The following is a 24,167-nucleotide window of genomic DNA, read 5'->3' on the forward strand; positions in this document are numbered from 1 at the left end:
GAAAGCAGAAGTGTAGAGATCAGCCCAAACACCGGCCAGTTCCCAAAATCTACATCTGCCTGATAAGTGAGAAACTGTGATCAATACCAACCAAGAAAGAGAGCAGCATGAACTGGCTCCCACCATTGGTCCTATGCAACCCCTCAACTTCTTCAAAAAAACTTTAAAAAAAACTGAAGAAAGATGGTAAAGGCTCAGATGGTGAGGATTTTAACCTTTCTGGCCCCCTGAACTGTGATTAAGGTATCAGGAACAGACTGTGGGCATTCATTGCTTCCTTCTTATAGCGCAAATTCTCACCTCTGCTGGCTGACGCTGACAAGCATTGCTTTTGTAGCCAAACCAGGGTTGGAAGTGGCCTTACATGCCTTGGGCACAAAAGAATACATACAATACCATATTTAGCACTAAAATAACATAATGCTACATTATGGTTAAAGCAAGCTGAAGAATGGGACGGGCACAGATAAGTGGCTTTTCAGCCTTTGGCATGTTCTTGATCTCCTAATCATGGTTAGGAGATTCGGCATTCTGCATCTCACTATCAATGTGCTGGTCATGTGGCTCCCTCAATCACACATGCACAAAGTTTGAGTCCCAAATCATGCATTTCAAGTACAGATTCTGCTAATACTATCAATACAAGCAATGTTTATATTGCAATGTATATACTGAGATCTTCAAAGATCTCAAAGTCCAAATGTCTCCTAGTTACTTCTTATGGGAATGAAATTTTAAGCATTTCATATACAAAAAATACCAGTGTGCTGCACAAGAAAGCATGCTTAAGGCTGATTCAGTCTCTGTATTGGTTTCTGGATATTAAGTATTTACAGTTTTCACTTGAAATTTGTTTTTGAGTAAAGCCCTTAGCTCTACATATAGCTCTATGAGAAATTTTAAACCAAAATAGCAAATATAACAGCAGATGCCACATTGAATGGACTTCTTGTTCTTCCTTTAACCAAGCCTAACTATTCATCCAGTAGTTTTTAAAACAAGTGCAAAATGCTAAGCATCTGCCAGAGAAAACTCTGACTTCAACTTTCCAGGAGCTACGTGTAAATTTTCATGTCCTAACCTTTGACTACTGGCAGCTCAAAGGACAGCCACTGTCAGCATAAAGCCAACGGTTTCCATTTCTAGTATCAACAAAACCTCTACTGTGAAGTCTCAGGGGGTTTAAAATGAACCATTAGAGTATTTGAGTCTTCAATCCCTACACTTTCAAACTGTAGTTTGAAATGGGGTGCATTTTAGATTGGGCGATGACCCAGAAGTGGGTTTTATTGGCTGAAGACTAATGCACTAAAACTAGAGGTCAAAGTAGATGTAGGAAACCTATGACCCAAATTACCTACCTGCTTTCTTTCTTTTAAATTACCATGTCCATGCAACTGCTTTGACAAATGGGGAAATAAACCTAGATAAATAACACTGCTATTTTTTTACTAAAGCGGAAGGTTCTGGGCAATCCCATCATGAACTCATACTGCATCTAGTTTGGCTCTCAGCAGTTTAGGGAACAGACACCAAAACAGATGGTGGGCCTTAAGTCACAGAAGGTGTGCGAGTGACATTTTAGAAGGTGGACCCAAGCCTGAGTGAGAGGAAACAAGTGTTCATTTACCTGAATTGTTGTTCCAAAAAAACAGAAGCCCCTTTTACTGTGTATTAAACATTTAAGGAACAAAGATATTAGAAGACTGGTTGCTGCAAAGACAGGCAAGGAATACATTCTGCAACTGCAAGAACCAGAAAAAAACCTAATATGGTGGTGATGAAAAATATTTTTCAAGGGTTAGAAAAAACACAGAGGCCTGGTTTGGATGACTGTATTTTTGTGTTTGCTTATGAAATGGATACACAAGTCTTTTGCTCGAGCGCACCACTCCTTTGCAGTGCACAGCAATCAAACCATTAAGTCTTTAATTAACCATGGTTTCTTCTTTTCTTACAAACAATAGTTACCAACTTTGGAACAAGCCAGGATATAACACAAACTTATTGGTCTGGCTGCTACACACCATGAAATATGGAGCAAAATGACTGTATATGCAGGCAAAAGGCTTGCAAATATATTGGCTGAATAAGCCAGTATATGTTTTTCCAAATGCCACCAGCATTAAAAACACTACCCAAAATCTTTCATCTCCTATTAAGTGACTTGGCTTAGCAACTGCAGGATTCATGAAAATGATACGCAAGTTACATTTAAGATAAACAAGGAAATTTATTTAGCCATAAGCCTTAACGTTACATTAAGTGCTAAGCAAGTGCTTAGTGCTAAGCAAGATTTCACCACTTAATTACTTGCTTCATGTCTATATGGGATACAGTAGAGCTAGCTAGCTCCTCCTCAGAATCAGCCTATGATAAGAGTTACTATTCCTACCTTGTAAGCCAGGTGTGTATAAATGTGAGTGAAAGGGATTAGGACCCCATGACCTCGTTCTCACTGTGGTCTGGGCTGCACCACTGGTGTTGGAATGAAGGTGGGGGATCACAAGACTGAATCTCCCCCAAACCAATTCCCTCCCAGGGTTCAAGCTTAGCTTCTCCCTGATGTGCTATGTGGAAGGAATTTTTTAAAATACAAAGGTACATTCCATTATGCAAGTCCCCATCTGCAGAGGCAAGTGCTATAGTTCACACACAAATCTACCACCTCAATGAGAGCCAGGTCTAAGTAAAAACACATTTCCATTGTCACTTCAAGCAACTTCAAGATTCTAGCATGTACTGTCATCTTACCTCTATAGTTTCAAAGTTATTCACTGATGTTTATGGTGGTAAATGGAACGATTAACCCATGGATGAAACACAAGTAACCAGTTTCAGATACACCAGAATGGTATTTAATTATTTGGCAGGTTTTCATTTTGAAAGAAAAACCATAAATTGTTGGCTAATTCTCCATCTAGGCAACACTCAAGACAAATATCAGACCTGCTGCAATACCTTTTTTGCACTTTCGGGTCCTGCTTCATCAAAACGAAATCTGACGATACGAAAGTCTTTGCAGTAAATTATTAATTCTGTTGGGTTAAATTTAAGCTTTTGGTTGGGGCCGAGAACTTTCTGTTTCCTCTTTGTGTCATTTACTGCAAGAGAGAGATTTTTTTTTAAATAAAAAGGAGACAGTTATGCATATAACAAATAGCCATGTTATGAATGCTTAACAGAAACAAACTGATATACAACAGCTCCCATCTGAAGAGTACATTGACCTGCTTACTATTCATTTATTTCGATTTAATTAGAAAAGGTATAAATAACTTGATAAAAGTTTTCCAAGTGGTGTACAAATAAAATTTTCCCTTGTGTTTCCTTCATTCAATTTCAACACTAAAAACTGCACCTCTGGTCAGAATCTAACCCACCTCTGTACTATTGGCATAATTTGGCATAATTTGGAACTACTGGCCCAAGAGTCAACTATACATGCTGTCCAAACCACGTAACTCTTGCATGGTGTCCCTGTTGCTTTGGGTTACAAATGCTTCCTATTTCTTAGTTCAGTTTCATTTAGAAGACATGCAAATCTGTTGACCAGAGATAGCAATTTCTAAAATCTCCTAGTACAGTATACAAGCCCCTTTTGCAAGCCTCTTAGAGACTTGTGCTAATAACACATGTCCTGCTGAGCTGAACAATGGTTACTGCCTGGAAAGAACACAAAGGTGTGGTGCACCCCCTATGCACACTTACATGGGTGTAAGCTGCATGGAACAGATCTAAATCAGGCTGCCTGCCACATTAACTGGCACACATATTTTCATAGAAAATGGGAGTTGGAAGGGACCCAAGGGTCATCTAGTCCAACCTTGTGCAATGCACGAATCTCAGCTAAAGCATCCATGACAGATGGCCACCCAACTTTTCTACATTTTTACCATTTTTACAGGCCACAGAGACATTCAAAAAGGAAATTCTGACTATTCTTCTTTTTGCCAATTTATCTGTATTAGTTTCCCAATTTTTTTACAAATCAATATCAAATTACATAAAATTAAATACAATTTTTTGTGACTTCCCGCCCTACTTCCTGGATGCGTCCATAGCTTTCCCTGTTGCTGCATTATATTGCATATTTACTCTAATTCACTGTAATGGTTCTAGGGGTTGCTTGTGCGTAAGTTGCCTTTACTCCTGGCTAGGTTGCATGGTTGAACCCTTTCTGTCAGGACAGCCTCAAGATCCGTGGCTGCCTCAGTCGCTGGCAGAATCCGTCAGTGGGCGTTTCTTAAACCGCTTCCAACATAGAAGCTGTTTGACGCCCAGTCTCCTCCCCCGTTGCCTGCGCGAAAGTTTCCTGTGCAAGGTGGGTGTGGGCAACGGAGCGCTCGTGCCCTCTCCGCTGGTCTCCTGCGAAGAGTCCTGGAGCCACCTCTCCAATTCCTCTAACTCCTCCTCTTTCCCACTGGTGTTACGCTGATTACCTTCCTCAGTGGATGGGCTATCCCTCCTTCTACTAGGACCCTCTCCACCATCGTCCGGGAGCCTCCTCTCCGCCTCCCGCTCCGATGGCAGTTCCCTGACATTCACATTCCATTTCTTAAAAATAATATTTTTTCATTATCCATCAGCTGTCCATTTATCAATTTATTTATAATATACAGTTAAATAAATTTATATTTATTTATTTAAATAATGTATATTTATTTAAATTTAATAAATGTATATTTATTTAACAATTAGATTTCCAATATCAACAAGTGAGGTCACTAATCCCTTTACATCTTGCATGTATAGAAACCTGGCATTATCCTTTCCCTAGTTGTTTGCCATTACTTTCCAATTCCACAGTCCATTCAACCAAAGTCCTTTCCTGTCTGAATCCTCTTTGGTGTGTGGGATATTTCCACATCACAAAGCTTGTAATCTGTTGTTACTTATTGTGTTGAGTTCTCAAGGACAACCATCTGGCTCACCATCTGGCAATCCAACAATCATCATCACAAACATCAACCCAAAGAACCAAGGGAGATGTACTGTAATATCCATAACTGTCAACTTTTCCCTTTTCTTGCGAGGATTCCTATTCGGAATAAGGGAATTTCCCTTAAAAAAAGGGAAACGTTGACAGCTATGGTAATATCTTGAAAACTTTATAACCAGTACAAGCCCACCTCTCCCCTTTCACAGTCAAATCACAATTCTTGCGTTCTACCATTAGGAATGCCAGATTACCTTTTAGGCAAATAAGATCTGCTCCTTCTTTGCAGGGTTAATTATATTCCAACAATCTTTGTCTATAGTAAATACACTCAGTTCCAACATCCCAAATTTCAATTGTGCCCTTGAGATCTTTGTTAACCAAAGCCATTTCCTGTCCAAATCATCACTGGTGTAAGATATATTTTCATATCACAAAGCTTGTGGTCTGTTATCAATTATTAAGTTGAGTTCTCAAGGACAACCATCTGGCCCACCATGCAGTCTAACAAAAATCATGACAGACATCGACCCATGAAGCCAAGTGGGGAGGGGGGCATACTGCAATATCTTGAAAGCTTTAACAAATCCCTGCCCACCTCTCCCCTTTCATGGTCAAATGCACAAATGGATCCACTCCTTCCTCACAGGAGTATGTTCCAACAATCCTTGTCCACAGCAAATGTGCTCAACTCCAGTGTCCTGAGATCCTTATTTACTTTAAATTCTTTATATTTCAACATTCTTAGGTGAAGTAGGTAGTGTTCTCTTGGTAAAGAAAAAGAAAGCAGATCGTCCCTTCCCCATTGCCATTACTCCTCCAACTCACATACACAGTTTCTTTCCAACCAAATCCCAGATTTATTCTCTTTTACTAGAAGTTTACTAGACTTGTTAACTTTTATTCTATTAATCAAGAGGGCATAGATGCGACAAAAAGCTTGCAAACCTTAATACAAAATATAAACATCCACCCCTCTGCGCTTCCAGCTCTCATCTACGGCAGGAATTACCTTCTTCACAAAACCTCAGTCTTAACAGCTAAACTGTTTGCAGCTTACTGTTCTCATCTTCTCCATAGGGTGCCTTTAACTTACATCCAATTATCTGAATTGAAGAAATCTGTCATTTGCCATGGCAGACATGGAGGCTGACTCTGTGATGGAAAGCTTAAGACCCAGTGCCTCACCCCTCCCTGTCCCTCATGGAGGCAGGGAGCAGGCACAAATGGGGACCACAGATCCCCTGGAATTTTCTCGAAAGGTTTTGGGATGCATAGCACCTCAGTTATCCCCCTCCACTCCATCAAAGCTTCTCTTGAGCCCCAGACAGCTGCCACCATAGTCGCAGGCAGAACTGGAAGCTGGGAATTCTGCCTATTCTGTTTTAATTTCCTAAACATAAATGTACGCCCCTCCAAAGCAAAAAAATTCTATCTTTCATATCCAGCTCCTTAATACGTACCTGTCACTATCTGCTCAATGCATGTTAGAGCAACATCATGTTCTCCCAGGAGAAGGTTCCTGTAATGGAATTTCTGGAATACAGGAGATAAGTTCATGATAAATACCACAACTCACTTTATATTTTGGCCTAATAATTGTGAAGATGAAGTATGATGTATGCTTTCTTTGGTTAGATGCAATCATCTTGAGGGCTGAAGGTCAATATTCTATCGCCACTCAGCGTAACATTAAGCTAAAAATATTCTCCTGCAAACCACATTAGAGAAACCAAAGGAGGGAAGGCAGCAATCAGTAGTAGCAGCAGCTCCTTCAGGTATACAGGGCAGGGGCTGTTTAGGGCTTTAAAGGTCAGCATTAACACTTTGAATTGTGCTCATGCCTTTAGGACCAGCATTATATGGTCCTGGCAGCCACTCCCAGTCTAGCTGCTGCATTCTGGAGCAGTTGTAATTTCCAAGTCACCTTCAATGTATGACATTCCCCGCTAAAATTTCAACACGCAAGTAGGCAAATCAGCAGGACCTGCATCATTATCAAACTCCAGTGTCTACTTTTAAGTTTATAAACAAAACAAGACTACATTTGCAAAATAATCAATGTAAATTGTGATCAAAGCGGGCTTGCTGTTCTCTTCTAGGAAAATGCTCTTTGCACATGTGGCGATTCCCCACTTTGTACACACCAGACATCTATCTCCTCATGTAACAAAATCAGGAAGCCCCAGTGCACACAAGAGCTGATGAATGGGAACCATTGTTGCTGAAGTGCATGGCAAGTTACATCAAATTTATTTTCATTCCAGGCACTTTGTTTTGCACCGATTTTCAAATTGAGAAATTGGTTTTGCACCATTTCTAATTCTTTAATAGCACTCTCATAATTTTTATTCAGATTTGTCATGGCCAATGGCTAGTGCAATAAAGTTATTTGGATTGGATTTTCAAATTCAAAGAGTGTGGGAAAGAACTGATGTTTAGCAATTATTTATCTTTTCTTTTAAAAAACAGAGAGGGTCTGCCTCTCTTAAGATGCTGAGCACATGGTACACAGTAAGAGTTGGGACCACTGGCACTCTGGCTCTTCCCCTCCAAGGCCGCTTCACCTGGTAAGTAAGACTTCTATAACCTGGCCTACAGAGAGGCCTTTTAAGTAAACCAGAAGGGCTCTTCTTATGTTAGATACATTAATCTTTATTATTATCAGAGCAGAAGCATTCTTCATCAAGGTCAGGAACGAGCAGTGGCCCATCTCTCAACCAACACCCCCCCTCATTGCCAGGCCAGGTCCCTGTTCTCCAGCTTCTAAGCCGAGCTATCTAAAGAAGCCAAGTATGCCTGAGTATCAATCTTGTTATTTATTATGGCTATGGCAGATCAACATGGCTATCCACCTGAATCTGGGTATCAATGGGCTACCTAGCTCTCAGTGGATGTGCAAAGCCACCAAGGGAAGTGCCCAGTACTAGGAAGCAGATCCATCTGCTTCAGCCTTGTCTTTCCCTGGTATTGCACACTGCCAAGGCCATTAAAATGACAGCCAAGTAATTCAGAGATGTGCTGCAATTCCATGTTTGTTGTGGAACCCACAACTTTCTGTCCATTAAAGCAGCTGCAGCCAGGTCAAGGAAAGTGCATCACCAACAGTTTTGGCATGAGCTGGCAGTGGCCAGTAAGAAGAGGATGGATGTGAGGGTACTCCTTGAGGTCACACATTTATCATATTTTTACTCACAGTTTCCCATCACAGAAGCCCTGTGGGGTAGGTTAGGCCAAGCAATTGCAACTTGTTCAAGACCACTTAGCAAGATTGACCGTTGGAAGCCAATATGAACCTTGGTCTCCATGCAAATTCAACACTCTATCTGCTTTAACACACTGGGGTCAGGGTAAGCAACGTAATATTAAGCATTCAAAACCTGGCACATTAGGGCTGAATGAAGAATCCAGGAGAACATATGGTAGCTAACATCAGGAGGAGCCCAGTAGACCTATGTGTGGCTATTCTGCTGCTTCTCCCTGCCTACACACCCCTCCCAGCAAATGCAGGTAATTCTGAGCCAAGGTATTCAGCTTGGTTCAAGATAAGGAACCTGGAATGGATCGGGAAATTAAAAGGCCTACTCCTGGAACATGTATGGACTCAGGATTGCAAGTGCGCTGGCTACAGATGAGTCCTGCTACAGCAGACAATCTAAGCAGGAGGTCATGGGTACAAGGACCTCCACAAGGGATGTCTGTCTCTTGGGTCCTCTTGTCAGCCAAGGGCAATTGTATTATGGAACTCAATAGGCATAGAAACCAACCTGAAGTGGCAAAGGATCATCTGTAATGAAGGATATCTTGAAGTTGCTGCAAACCAGCTTTCCCCACAAATCATACTGACTTGTATTTGTTGCAATGCATTTCCTCACAAAGTTCACTTCATTCACCACAATTTCACCTTTAAAAAGGGGGGGAAAGCAGATTAAAAGAAGATTCACTCAATGTCTTAATCATAGCAACCTGCAAGGAGAAAATTCACACCCATGAATCTGTGATTTTACGAAGTAATTTTTTGGGGGGAGGGGGAATTAGTTGTGAAGCAAATACTGAATCTCCTTTGTGAGGAGCTTAAGCTTTACTTCAATGTATGTATTGCTTGGGTCATAAAGAATTACTAAATAGAACCTATTAATCAAGTAATCCCAATCTGGAGAATAAAAAGCTTCATGATACCCAAGGATCTTTACACAGGCATGGCGGAACCTGTGGTCTTCCAGATGTTGGTCTCCAGCTACTATCAGCCCCAGGCAACGTGTTCAATGGTCAGGGGTGATGGGAAATGGAGTCCAGCAACACCTGGAAGGCCACAGGTTCCCCACCTCAATCCAATGCAAAATCTGAATTTCAAGATGTTCATCTCCAGTTACTAAAAACTATTTTTCTCTTCTATACACCAAGAGCCCTCCAAATATTTTAAACTGCATCGTCATCATGATATAAAATTTATTTAAATATATACATCATCTTTCAATGGCTGTTTACAATAGCTAATAAAAAAGAAGAGGAGAGTTCCTATTCCTTTCACAACACTGTTCCTCTTAGGTCATTCTATAAAGCCTTTCAACCCTTGGATCATTCCATCCCTCTAGACAGTCACACCACTTTTAATGGGTTAATTAATTCAGATCTGCAGACTTCAATTTCAAAGAAGAGATCACCAGATTTGTTTAGAAATATACTGACAGATACAACCACAAGACCACAGCAGAGTATGCAGAGGTGGCAGTGAAAAGGCCTCTGCATTGCTTGCTGCCAGACTAAAGAAAAATGGCTTTTGTGTCTATGCCCCCCCCAACAGAAAATGACAATAAGAGGCTGGACAGGGGAGTATGGTCATCCTCCATCCTTATTTGCAAGGCTGGGGGAAGATGTCTGATCTTCTATTCAACCAGCAAGGCCAAAAAGGTAGAAAGAACATAGGTCACTTGTTGTCCTACTCTCCCCTCTCAAACCTGCATAATCCAGCAAGCGACAAATTGACTTGCAATAACCACTCAAAAAACCCCACCAACTTTATTTATTTGCCAAATAATACAGCTCAGGAGTTTGGCTTCACTAGGGAAAGGTAAGCAGCAAAGCTGGTATTTGCTCTCTATAATGTTTAAAGTGAGCAACAGTGCAGTTTCCTTCACTTTCCTTTTCCATGGCATAAGCTGTTCTGAGGGCAGAACGACAGTCACTTGTGTGTGACTTGAATAGCCAAAGAGCAGAAAGAAGAGACGAGTGCCAAGAAACTAGAAAACAACCCACCCACCACATTACTGTGAAGACATTCACAGAGACATGCTCACCAATCCAGCCAGAGGATTACATCCAAATTACATTCTCTCAAATTTGAGTTACATTTCAAATACTTTCAGAAAACACATGCAACAATTTGATTTCATTAAAAGATTCTGTTTAAAGTACACCCATGAACACTTTGCTAGCTGGCATCTTGCTCCAATGTCAACTTGCAATATCTTATACATAGCTTATCCTCAGTTCACTGTATGAAAGTGAGCACTGTCTTTTTCTGAAGTGAGGCAGCATAAAATGCTAAAACAGGAAATATCACTATGCAACAGCATGCTATAAAAAGATGGGGAGGGATGGGGGGAGGCCAGAAGAAAAAGCAGAGAGTATGATTTTAGGTTCCAGAAACCAGCCCGAACAATTGGGCTTCCACCTCAATCAAGATTTATTTTATGTTGTCCACAGTTAAGGTTTGTTTGTTTTTATTACAATCTGGTATTTTCAATATATACTACCTCTCTCTCTCTCTCTCTCTCTCTCGTTTGAAATAGAATAAAGTCACCTGCTGAACTGAACATAGTAACTTGTACAGATGGGAGGAATTTGCTGAACAAGGTCCCCAGATGTAGTACAAATATGGCAAAGCCAGACGAAGAACCGGGCACCTGTCGTGTGCTCTTGGGCTTCAAATTGAAGAGTAAACTACAGATACATAAATCCTATGCCTTCTCAACATGTTAACAGCTAATAGAAGAATAGTATGAAAGCTTATCATTTATTAAACAGCAGAGACATAACACTGAAAGTTACTTCACATAGTGAGCACTGAAGCCACGTAAATATTGTACTATGAATGTCTGAATGGGACACCTTTAAAAAACCACACCTGATCGTCAACTGTTGGAGATCCCTTTCCCATGTCTATGTTCCATTGTATTCTGATGTTTTAGGGTTCTGTGTTTAGGTTTTGTTGAGCAAATTGCCAGCAAAATTAACTGCTACCAAAAGCATTGTAATGTAATAAGTCTACTTAATGTGACAAAAACAGGAAGGAAGTCATGTAAGTATCAAAGAGAAATGCAACCAAGAAAGTCAAGTAGGAGCAAAACTCAACAGCTGCATCCTGAACATGGCTTGTCTTTCTGAAAGCTGGGCAAGATTTTCTTTTAGGCTGAAGGGTGGTGTGATGGGATGAAGAGCTGCTTGTGTGTAAATTGCAAGTCCCTCAGAGTTTGAACAGGTTCTCAAACCTCTGCCTGTGACGGAGCCCCTCCAGCATGGCTGCGTCAATCGCTAGCAGAATCCGAAAGTGGTTGCTTTCGGAAACGTTTCCAACATAAAAGCTCCTTAACGGAAACACGTCTTCTGGACTCTCTGCGTGACAGTTTCCGGCGAGGAACAGGTGTCCCTATGGGAGGTCCTGAGACCTCCCCACTGTTTTCGCTGGAAGCATCTCTGAGCCATTCCTCCGACTCTCCTTCCCTTGACGTTCCTGTTCGCCCCCTACTGGTTCCCTCTTCAGGTGTTACGTCTCTCTCTACCTCAGAGAGCCTTGGCACCTCCTGTCCTGCCGATGGCAGTTCCCTGACATCCACCTCCCCTCCAGGGCCCCCTTCACCCCCTCCCGTCTCCTCCCCTACGGGTTGTGAGGAGGTAAAACCCCGGAAAGAACCTTCCTCATCGTCTGAAGTTTCGAACACCTTTCTCCACTTGTTGTGGTTCCTAGTCTCTCGGTACTCCTCGTCATCTGAGTCCGTTCCTTCTTCCAACTCCGACTCCGCGAATCCTTCCAGTTCCTCTTCCTCGTCTGTGGTGCCGAAATACTCCCTCCTAAACCTTGCTACCGGCTGTGGTTTTCTCGGGAATCTTTGGTGGAACGTTTCTGTTAAAACCTCGTCATTGACCTCCTCTGCAGTCACCCAGGTGTTTTCTGACTCCGGTTCCCCTTCCCACTCCACTAAATACTCCACCTGATTGCCCTTCCACCTGGAATCGAGGATTTCCGCTACATGGTTACTGCTTTCCCTCTCTTCCAAGACCGGTCCCCTGGTGTGCTCCCCTTCACCTCCCCCCTTGTACGGTGACAGTAACGACCTGTGGAACACTGGGTGCAATTTCATGTGGCTGGGTAACCGGAGTTTGAAAGCCACTGGGTTGACCTGCTGAATGACCTCAAAGGGTCCCAATCTCTTGGGTCTTAATTTTTTACAACCCCCTTTGAACGGCAACCCTTGGGTGGACAGCCACACCTGATTCCCCACCCTTATTGTTTCACCTTCCCTTCTGTTCTTGTCTGCCTGCTCCTTATATTGTGCTTTGGCCCTTTCTAAGTTGAGATGAAGCTGACGATGGATCGCTTCCATCTCTTCTACAAAATGTTCGGCCGCTGGGACGCTCCATCTCTCGCCTCCCTCCCCTGGGAATGCCCTGGGGTGACACCCGTAATTGGCCAAAAAGGGGCTCATTCCTGTGGACACATGCTCCGCATTGTTGTAGGCAAATTCTGCCAGCGCCAGCTTTTCGACCCAATCATTCTCTCTGTCATTGACATAACACCTCAGATATTGTTGGAGGATGCCATTTGCTCTTTCCGCCTGCCCGTTGGTTTCAGGGTGCCGGGCAGTCGAAAAATTGACTTCCACGTGCAGCAAGCTCATGAGCTTCCTCCAGAACCTGGAAGTAAATTGTTTGCCGCGGTCTGAGATCACCCTCAAGGGGGCGCCGTGCAGCCGGAAGATGTGTTCTACAAACAACTTCGCTGTTTCTTCCGCTGTGACTGCATGTGAACATGCTACAAAGTGGCACATCTTAGTTAACAGGTCCACTACTACCATAATGGCCGTTTTCCCCTTGGATTTGGGCAGATCCGTCATAAAATCTATTGATACCGCCTCCCAAGGCCGTTCTGGCGTGGGCAATGGTTCTAATAACCCTGCCGGCGCCCTTCTTTCCCCCTTGGCCCTCTGGCATTGGTCACACCCTCTTACATACTCCTTTACATCTTCCCTCACCTTGGGCCACCAAAATTCCCTGGTGACCATCCACATGGTCTTGTGTTGTCCAAAATGTCCCGCCGTGGGACTATCATGCAACTGCTTGAGTACCCTCCCTCTCAATTCACCTTCTGGTATATACAGTGCCCCTTTGTAATACAATGCCCCGTTTCTTTCCTCAAAACCCTCCGGGCTCTCACCCTCTCCCCTGAGACCTCTGAGTTTATTTTGGGCATATTCGTCATTTTCCGTTTCCTCTACCAGTTCTCGTCTCCCCACCAGCGCCGCCCCACACACCCAGCGGTCCTCAGGAATGACATGTCTTTCTTCGATTGCCCCCTCCCCCTCCAAATACTCTGGTTTGCGTGAGAGAGCGTCCGCCCTGACGTTCTCTGGGCCTGGTACATAACAAATCTCGAAGTGGAATTTGGAAAATTCCTGTGCCCATCTCACTTGTCGTTGGTTGAGTACTCGAGCTGTTCTCCAATACTCCAAATTCTTGTGGTCGGTGCACACTTGCACCTTGTGTTGTGCCCCAATCAATAAATGTCTCCACCTCCGGAACGCTTCGTGAATGGCGAGTAGTTCCCTGTCATACACCGTGTAGTTCCGCTCGGACTTATTCAGCTTCCTCGAGAAAAAGGCACACGGTCTCCACTCCGCCGTATTTCTTCCCGGCTGAAGAAGTACCGCCCCTACCGCTCTGTCTGACGCGTCTGTTTCCACTCTCATGGGCTTCTGTAGGTCCACATGCAGAAGTTGTTCTTCCGAGGCGAAAGCCCTTTTCAGTTCTTCAAAAGCTCGCTCTGCCTCCGCCGTCCAAACAAATTTCTTCTTGCTACTGAGGCAGTCGGTGATGGGCGTCGTCAAGTGTGCAAAGTTCTTAATGAACTTCCGATAAAAGTTCCCAAACCCCAGGAATCTTTGCACATCCTTCTTGGTCTTCGGTGTCTTCCATTCCAGCACCGCCTGGACCTTGCCTGGATCCATGGCCAATCCTTTGTCTGACAAGCGGTACCCCAGGAATTCCACCTCCTTGGCATGAAACTGGCACTTCTCCAGTTTCACCCACAGCTGATTGGCTTGCAGCCGGCCCAACACTTCTCTCACGTCCCTCACATGCTGCTCTTCATCTTCGGAATACACCAACACGTCATCCAAAAAGGCCACACAATTCTTGTAAAGTAACGGTCCCAAGACGTGATTGATAAAACTTTGAAAGCATGCGGAGCCGGCTTGGAGACCGAAGGGCATTACGAGGTATTCAAATGCTCCCAAAGGGGTGAACATGGTGGTCTTCCATTCATCCCCCTTCCTTATGCGTATCAGATTGTACGCCCCCCGCAGGTCCAGTTTTGTAAAAATCTTCCCCTTCCTCACCCTGGTCAGAATGTCATCAATTCGGGGCATAGGAAAAGCCAGGGGTTCCGACACGGCATTTAGGGCCCTGAAGTCAACTACAAGCCTCGGCTTATCTGTGTTTTTTTTGTCCACAAAAAACACTGGGCTGCCCCCCACCGCTCGGGACTCTCTGATGAAACCTCGCTTCAGGTTTTTGTCAATGAACTCCCTCAGCTCCTGCATCTCCCTGTCTGACATGGCGTACAGCTTGCCCACTGGGAGTTGAGCCCCAGGGAGTAGGTTGATTTGACAGTCAAAGGGTCTATGCGGCGGCAGTTTGTCCGCTTCTCTTTCGCTAAATACGTTGCTCAGATCTGCATATTGCGGAGGCACCTCTCCTTTATTCATTACCTCCATGCCAGCTAGGGTGAGCCTGGCTCCCCCTGGATCCTTCCCCTGCTTGCAGTGTTCTAGGCAATGCGCTGACCCAAAGGAGACCACCCTCTGATGCCAGCCCACTAGAGGATCGTGTAGTGCCAGCCAGCTCATCCCCAAAATGATGGGAGCTCCTCCCAAGGTGGCCACATTAAACGCTATCCTCTCGGTGTGCCTTGCCACCCTCCATTATCATGGGAACTGTCTGTTGGTTCACTTCTCCTCCCAACAACTCTCTGCTGTCAATCGTGGTCACCTGCAGGGGTTTACTTAAGGGGAGGGTTTGTATTTGGTGCTCCGCTGCGAACTCCTTACTCATGAAATTACAGGAGCTGCCTGAGTCCAGAAGGGCCTTGATCTGTAGGGGGTGTCCGTTTGGCAGCTCTAGCAACACCTCCATCACTAGAGCAGGTCTGGGAGGTTCTGGTGAGGGCACTTTCACTGCTTTTGAGCCTGGCTGCTGTGCCCCGACGGCAGCCAGGCGTTGGCTTTTACTTGCTCCTTGCTTTCCTCCTCCTCTCCCCCAACAGCTCCTGCCATGCCTTGCCATTCCTTTCTCCGTGGACAGACTCTGGCAAAGTGTCCTGGCTGTTGGCAGAGATAACATTTCTTGGCGCTCTTTCCCTCCTTCTTCCGCCCTTCACCGATGTTTGAAACTGCGCGCGCCCGCGCTGTTCCCACTTCCATCGGCTCTGCCGGCGGGAAAGGCTGCTCTGGAATGTCTGGAATGCGGAGCTCCCTCCAACGTTCTCCTTTCCCCTCCCGCTTCTCCAAAGCCCTCGCTTCCTGGCGCGCTCCTATGGCCAGCGCAGATTTAGTCAGCTGGTCCATAGACTCCGCTCTGAGGGTCCGGGAAAGTTCATCTTTTAAGGACGAAGAGAGTCCTTCTTCAAAAAGCATCTGAATGGGCTCTGCAGACAGGTCCCACCCCAATCTATGAATCAACATAGTGAACTCAGTCCAGTACTCACGGACAGTCCGGTTCCCCTGTTTGCAAGCCATTAACTGCCTTCGCACCCCGCCCTGCTCAATGTCGCTGGAAAACATCAGGTCCATGGCACGAAAAAACTTCCTTGTGTCCTTTAGGATCTCATTATTTGCTGCCATCAAGGGTCTAACCCAGTCCTTCGCCCCTGATTCGAGATGGCTAATTACAAAAGCCACTCGCGATTCCTCATCAGGGAAGTCATCAAATTGCAGATTGAGAGCGTATTGCATCTCTGTCCTAAAAGCATGATAGTTTCTGGGGTCCCCCCCAAATTTCTGCACCAATCCTGGCATCTTCCTGGTGAGCGGGGTGGCTTTCTCCTTCCCCCTCTCTGCATCCTGAGCCCTCCTCTCTTCCAGCCTCGCCGTCTGCAAGGCAAGCTGGATTTCCAACGTCCTGTACCTTTGTTCCAGGCTCGGACCTCCTCCAGCTGCCCCTGCTTCTCCGGTTCCTGCTGGTTCGCTCATGATGCCTCTCTCTGGCACAAGCTAGCTTTCGGTGACTTTCGGATTGCTGTGATGGGATGAAGAGCTGCTTGTGTGTAAATTGCAAGTCCCTCAGAGTTTGAACAGGTTCTCAAACCTCTGCCTGTGACGGAGCCCCTCCAGCATGGCTGCGTCAATCGCTAGCAGAATCCGAAAGTGGTTGCTTTCGGAAACGTTTCCAACATAAAAGCTCCTTAACGGAAACACGTCTTCTGGACTCTCTGCGTGACAGTTTCCGGCGAGGAACAGGTGTCCCTATGGGAGGTCCTGAGACCTCCCCACTGTTTTCGCTGGAAGCATCTCTGAGCCATTCCTCCGACTCTCCTTCCCTTGACGTTCGTGTTCGCCCCCTACTGGTTCCCTCTTCAGGTGTTACGTCTCTCTCTACCTCAGAGAGCCTTGGCACCTCCTGTCCTGCCGATGGCAGTTCCCTGACAGGTGGGTACCATATTGCTTGTCATATTAGCAGTATCTGTGCTTTTAAACACGTGCTTATGTTTGCTGTAAAACTTTGACTAAGAATTTTATTTTTACTGCACATTTCTACAATTGGGTCATTTCTGATGTAAAAGCTCATTTGTTCCAGTACATTTTAGGAATCCAGCACCAATGCAAGCACTCAGCTGACATGGGAAATGTCCTAGGATATATTCTGGGGAAAGGATATAGGCACGTGGAAAAATAAGAAGTTGTAGTATTGAATTGGAGGTGGGCCCTATGATGCCTTCCTGCCACTATCAGAAACGCAGATATATAAGCTCATCTCCAAATGGCACCTTAAACCTAGGTTGCTGTCACCACAACGGAATGTCGAGGCACTCTTTCTGTGGTGGCATTTACATTATTTATTATTATCATCATCATCATCATTTCTATATTGCTCAATATTTTAAAGAAAACCATCTCAAAGCGGTTTACAACACATTAAAACATCAAATAAAACAATCCAGAATATATCAACCTGTATACCATTACTGCCACAAGACAGTTGTAGCTTGGGGGAGGGCGGGCAAAAAAGTAGTGAGGATCAGAAATCGTGGTTTGCTAAGGCCACCCATGAAGTGAAGTGACTTGAAGTAGGAACTTATCCCAGCAAATCATTCAGTCTTACCTAGGACACAGGACTTCTCTAGGGAAAACTCTCACAATTTCTCCCAGCACCTGGTGCACTTATGGTACAGCAGCAGTAGCTTATAGCATATTTAGATGGATGTAGTTCTCAACCATATAATGGTTTACACATGCACTGTACCCAGAGAGCAAACTAGTATATTAAAGTGAAAAAAACCTTGAATAAATTTGCGTTCTGACCTGATTATGGTCTCACAGCATTTTCAGTCACATAAGTTCTTACTGAAGAGTGGAATATTAAAACAGAATGGGTTTATTAGCATGCACCAAGCATTTATATGTAAATTTCCTCTAATCCATGTTTAAATGAATCTTCTGTTCAGCTTGCTCAGTAGCTATTTTAAAGTTCAAAAGGGAAAAAAACTGCATTCTGGTGAGATTCTATTTGTAAACTCATGAAGTGCTTTTTGACAAACCTTTAAGGGAATTTTCATGAGCTCTTACAATGTGTTAGTGGTCCCACAAGAGATCTAGAAGTAATTGCATGCTGTTATCTTAACTGTTGCCACCTGTTCAGATTTTATTCAATATCCTTCCCTGTGAATTAATACTTAAGATGCTGACACTAATGGCAGATTATATGGGCTAGGCTCAAAATGAGGCAATTTTATAATTAAGAATGGAAACCAAAGTATTTGGACATTGTAGAAAGAGTAACAGTTTACATTGTTCAGTAGGATCCCTTGATATGATGACTTAAATTTTACAGGAATGAGAGAGAAGTGATTATGATGGAAGTGAAAAGAATGAGCAAAAGAGTAGGGCTTTTCAGATTGGTCTCAAAAATTACTTTTTAATATTATGCAATGTTGATCGCTGCCCCAGATAAGTCAATCATTTCCCACAACACACAACAAACCAGAAGACGTACCTAAAGCAAATCCCTACCTTGAAGTTATAATGCCATACCCCAATGAGGCACCCACAAGGCTCCCCATTCCCCAATCTTTCATTTTCCCTCATCCCCCTAATCATAGAATCATAGAGTTGGAAGAGACCACAAGGGCCATCGAGTCCAACCCCCTAATGGATCAAAACAAGTCAGCAGCCTTTTCTTAGCAGCTCCCATAGTGTGGGATTCCCTCCCAAGAGAGATTAGATTGGCTCAAAGTTTGTTATCCTGCCGGCAAGCTAAGACCTTCCTGCTGCAGACGATGCTGATCACTTGGCTATCAGGCCAAACTGTTTTTCTAATGGGTCTTGATGTATTTTAACTACTGTTTTTAACTAGTTTTTTTAAATAAACAAAAACTTTGTATCTGATAATACTACTTTAAAATGTTGGAAGCCACCTTGAATTCCAACCTGGGAGAAATGTGGGATATTTTATTTTGTTTATTTATTAAATTTCTATACCACCCTTCATCCTAGGATCACAGCGCAATTTACAACATAAAACCCAAAAATACATAGCATAGTAATAAACAAAAACAATACACCCCCACAGTTTAAAAGGCCACAGATTGTTTTATTAGCCAAATATACACATGATATAAACTCATGAAATAGTAAGATTAATAATCATTTTCTAAAATGTCCATTCAGAAAACCAGTTCAAAGCCCCAGAAGGCTCGCTATTACACAGACCGTTCATGGTTTTCATGATCTTCTTTGTTGCCCTGAGCATGTCCTTTAACTCCTTGTCTCCTAAAGCTTTGATCTACATTTGGTTGTGCCAAGTAAGAGCTTGTTCCAGCACAACCAAAGAAGCAAACCATGGCATACACTAACTGGTATCCCAACCTGGTCTGCTATTGACCCTTCATTGGCTCAGATGAGAACAAATGCACCTTTCCAAGCACTTGTAAATTAACCAACCATCATCTGCATGTCACTTAAGGTCAGGATCTCCACTATAAATATGCACAAAGAACCTCTTGTGCATTACACTCAGTTCCAAATCCAGGCCACAATTAGTTGCATAAAATATGTATGAATCCTCTCATCTGATTGAAGAAAGAGGTTCACAGATTTAATAGTAGACAAAGGAAAAGAACCACAATAATCTGAAAATGGGTTCAGTTTCAGTCAAAACTTTTGTTATGGGTATCTTCCATATGTCTATAAAAATGAGTTATATCAAGTATACATTAAATAGGAACATGGGTATTCTCAGATAATTCAGTGATTTGTACTAGTCCAAGCTTAGTTTAGAGATGATAGCTCTTACCTATAATTTTACTCATCTATGCATAAATGCAACCTCCTCTAACAGAGCCTGCATAAAAGTTTTAAACATAAAGGATAGAATGTTAGCACATGAATCATTCCTAACTCAGAACAACCAAAGCAGTCATTGAACTTCCTGCACTGAACCACAAATGTAAAAAATTATTTTAGTGCTTAATATAGAACTAGACACATGCCATACCAATGCTTCCGAAATTAAACTCTCCTTTAAATGCAAGTGTTATGACTAACACATTTTTATTATAAATGTAAAAAAAAAAAAAAAAAAAAAAAAAAAGCATCACAGAAACCAGGTTTCCTGAGGTTTGGGGTGGTTGAAAATATAGCATAACTCAACTGTATACATACTTCTAGAATACTGTGATTTGTGTTTGATGATGCATCTAACAACTGATGGGGAAGGAATATAAAAAGAGAGAACGTTCTAAATCTGTGCTTTTTAAAAACATACAACCCACAAAAACACTACCAAAAACTTACAGCAGTACAACTCCAACTTGGCTTAAAATTTCATGTTTTGGGGTTCAGTGTTTAACATACAGAAATCCACACTGTTGTTATGAATCTAGCACTACCATCTTGACAATGTGGGAAGAAAAGAGGGGTGAGAGAACAGTAAATAAAGGACATTTCGTTGAACCCACCCACACAACAGAAGGAAGAAGAGTGTGCGAACAAAGGGTAACAAGAGATGAACATTTGTTATTTGAATTTACAAAATGTTGCCTATCAAGACATTCTAAACCAATTAACTAAACTACATACATCAGTTGGTTCTGCCCAATTACATTACCTCTTTGGGGGTAGGAGAACAGAGCATGTTAAATAGGGACAGTGACTAACTCATTTCTGATCAGAACAGTAATACAAGCAAGCAACTAAACTTGCTGAAGTGTGTCAGCAGCAGAGTTTACATCTTTTCAAGATGTTAGTAAGGACAGCTACAGAGTTCTGATAAAATGGGCAAATTTCAGAACGTTCATAGATAGAAAGTTAACAAAGTTTATTGTTCAAATATTCTGATTTAGAGATAGAGAACTAAGCATAGAATAAGGAATGGAATGTAGCTAGGACGAAATTAGAAGATCTAGCAGGGAAAAATGCTACCTGCCTGCATCCTGAATTAGCTGGTTAACTATGCATTCTGTACACTGATTGTGAAAGATGAGGCCTCTTTTTGGCCAAAATTTGTTAGGACTTTAGCAATAGCTTTCCCGTGGAAATGCCACCCTAAATTTCTGCAGAATTCAATAGAAACCTGTGTTGTTACAAGTCACAGTCAATATGCCTATTTCACTTCTATGCTGTCAGCAATATCAACTTACTGGAGGGTAAGCTCCTACTAACGATGACCAATTAAGTCTCATAACTACCATATTTTTTGCTCTATAAGACTCACCTTTTCCCTCCTAAAAAGTAAGGGGAAATGTGTGTGCGTCTTATGGAGCGAATGCAGGCTGCGCAGCTGTCCCAGAAGCCAGAACAGCAAGAGGGATCGCTGCTTTCACTGTGCAGCGATCCCTCTTGTTGTTCTGGCTTCTGAGATTCAGAATATTTTTTTTCTTGTTTTCCTCCTCCCAAAACTAGGTGCATCTTATGGTCTGGCGCGTCTTATAGAGCGAAAAATATGGCACTTCCTACAACTGGAGGGAAATCCCAAACTTATACTGTATTAATTTGCTGTCTGGAAAGTGAGGAGAAAATGGGGCTTAAGCATTAAAAACCTTCCTCACTGCTATGATATTCCTTCTAGTACAGACAAAAATGAAACGTGAACCTCAGGTGTGGTGGGCCAGTTATATCTGACCAACCCCTTCTGAGCCAAATTTGAAAAATTCACCCACCCACCAAGCACTTGACATTACAGGCAACCCCTGATTTGTGTGGGTGTTGCATTCTGGGTAACTGCATGCTCTGCTCTACACAGCCACTGTTCTGCACCTTTTTCTGGCCACTTCTGTGTCACCGCAATGTTTGTGTGCAGAGTTGCAAGTCAATTGGACACAAGTAAATTGCTTGTTGCCTGTAAAGGTAAAAGGTAAATGACCCCTGAACCAAAGGTGACTATGGGGTTGCAGAGCTCATTTCACTTCGGGCCAAGGGAGCCAGCATTTTTCCAGACAGCTTTCCGAAGCCTCAAGGAGGCTTTGCTCTAGGAACACAAAGGGGTTTGCAGTGAAACCTCTGCTAAAATTGAGTTTTTCTCCTCCACTGCAGCTGGTTTCACTGCACACTCCTTCAAGATCCTGGAGCAAGGTAAGTTGCACTGCCCATAAGAGAGGGGGGGGGGGGAGAACGTGCCATACTCCAACAGGGAAGGGCCTAACAGGCCAATCTGGGATTCATGGAGGGCCAATGTTACATGCCCACAAGCTGGACGTTCCCCTACCTCTGTTGCGGCTGCATTCAACAGGATAGAGAACTATCACACAGAGGTGTAGCTCCTTTTTTCTCCTCTAACAGGGAAGTAAGACACTTGTACTCTGGACGCACTCCGACTATACAGAGAATGCAAAATATTCACTATATATCCTAACAGTATATCAATCTTTAGTCCCCCCACACTTAAATTCTCTATTTTCTGATGTGACATTCTAATTCCTCTTTAGTCAGACTGTCCTTTGCAGAATCAGCTGGCCTCAATAATGACTCATTCTTCAGCCCACATCAGCAACTGCCTCCCATGCTGCTTGCAGTTTTAGAATGTTTCACAAAAATATTCCATGGGTCAAAGCTTCAGTGAAAACACACACCGAAAGTTATGCTGTTATTTTAATTGGAAAACTGAATTCTGATAACTTGGATCTGAGGCACTTTTAAGCTTGTAAGCTAACAGAGGGGGTTGCTTTATCTGTTTGCAATGTATGCTTAAATAATCTGGGAGCAGCTCCCGGGGGGGGGGGGGGAGTGTGCTGCCTCCTGTATGATATTTATTTATGTTCTCTGCAGTTCATGACCCGGCAACTATTCCTACCCTGCAAGTAGGTTGAAACAGCAAGTCTGTTGCCAAGTGTGGAGAAATCTCAAATACCAATAAATCATGAAGTGTGGAAAACTAAGCTTTCTGCAACGACTATGGTAGAATGCAGTTGAGCTGTGTGCAGGACAAGCCAGCATCTCTCTGTGCTTCTGACCGATAAAAGACAGAGGAACAACAACATCATAGAGGAACAACATCATAGTAAGCTGCCTTCAACTGAAGCAGACTACTGGTCCATCTAGCTCAGGATTGTTCAGAACGACAGGCAGCTGCTCTCTACAGTTTCAGAAAGGATGCGTTTCCAGCCCTTTCTGCAGATTGAACCTGGGACCATTTGCATACAGGTGCTCTACCATGAATTTCTGGCCCCTTCCCACACAATACATGAGCAACAAATACGGACCATTACTCAAGTGCTCTCTCCACCCTTCAGCCCAAGTAAAAAGGAAAATCCATGCTTGGAGGCAAGCTTCATCACTTGCTTTATCAGCACCCAAGTGTGGCAATCAGTTATTGCTTAATCTCACATTAAGTTACAGGACTGGAGAAAAAGTGGAGTTTCACAGTGAGCCTTCTGGGAAATAAATATTCATCTACTCCACATGACAGCAACTGTTAAAAATGTAGGCTGTGTATGGTCGGGGGTGGGAAGAGACCAAGGAGGCAGCCTTCATCCGCACCCCACTTCCCAGTTTGCTTTTTAGGGAAAAGGTTGTCCTCATCCCCTCCGCCCTTCTTGGCTTGCCACCTACCCTTCATCTCTCCTCTCTTTCTTAATGCTGGGGGTGGGAGGGAGCCCCCCAAGCAGTCCCATTCAATATGCTTATTTTTGTGCATCATTATCTTGTGTGGGGCTTACTTCCAAGCAAATGCACCCTGTACTGGCTCATGGGACACATGCCTCCATTCCAAGTACAGTGGGGTCGGAAGGCACATGCACGTGTAGGGGTGGGCAGGACTCTTAGGGCTGATATCTGCTTTTTTTAACCAATGAACTGCTGGAACTGAAAAGGAATCCTAGAGTGAAGCCAACAGAGCAAGAGCGATAACTGTGCAGTGCCTCTTGCTCTGTTGGCTTCCCAGCAAAGCGGGATGAGGGACAGAAGGGAGCCCTTACACAGAGCCCCTTCTGTTCCCCATCCCGCTGTGCTGAGAAGCCAGCAGAGCAAGAGCAATAGCTGCGCAGCGGCTCTTGCTCTGCTGGCTTCACAGCTCGCGACTGATGGGAGCCATGGCTCTGGCTGCGGAGGCATCCCTCAGCTCGCGACTGCAGCTGTAGCCGAGGGATCCCTCTGCTGCCAGTGTGTTCGCTCCATAAGATGCACAGACATTTTCCCTTACTTTTTAGGAGGAAAAAAGTGTGTCTTATGGAGCAAAAAATACGGTATAATTAAAGAACAAATCTGGGATATAGAATACCAAAATGACCTTAACCAGTCCTGTA

At 43.6% G+C, this 24,167-nt stretch overlaps 1 protein-coding gene across 2 annotated transcripts in view; it reads right to left on the reverse strand.

Moving 5' to 3' along the window:
- MTMR10 (myotubularin related protein 10) overlaps positions 1-24,167 on the reverse strand; it is a 55,149-nt gene that overhangs the window by 22,828 nt on the left and 8,154 nt on the right. The window contains exons 3-5 of one of the 2 annotated variants that reach the window (XM_083412758.1): positions 8,707-8,843; positions 6,403-6,475; positions 2,962-3,104 (exon numbers count right to left, since the gene is read on the reverse strand). In XM_083412758.1, coding sequence (XP_083268884.1) covers positions 2,962-3,104; positions 6,403-6,475; positions 8,707-8,843 — 353 coding nt within the window. Of the gene's footprint in view, positions 1-2,949; positions 3,105-6,402; positions 6,476-8,706; positions 8,844-24,167 lie in introns of both variants that reach the window. The other variant, XM_083412757.1, reaches the window with a different exon arrangement.

This window comes from Podarcis tiliguerta (assembly GCF_965153285.1).
Source record: "Podarcis tiliguerta genome assembly, chromosome: 14".
Lineage (NCBI taxonomy): Eukaryota > Metazoa > Chordata > Lepidosauria > Squamata > Lacertidae > Podarcis > Podarcis tiliguerta.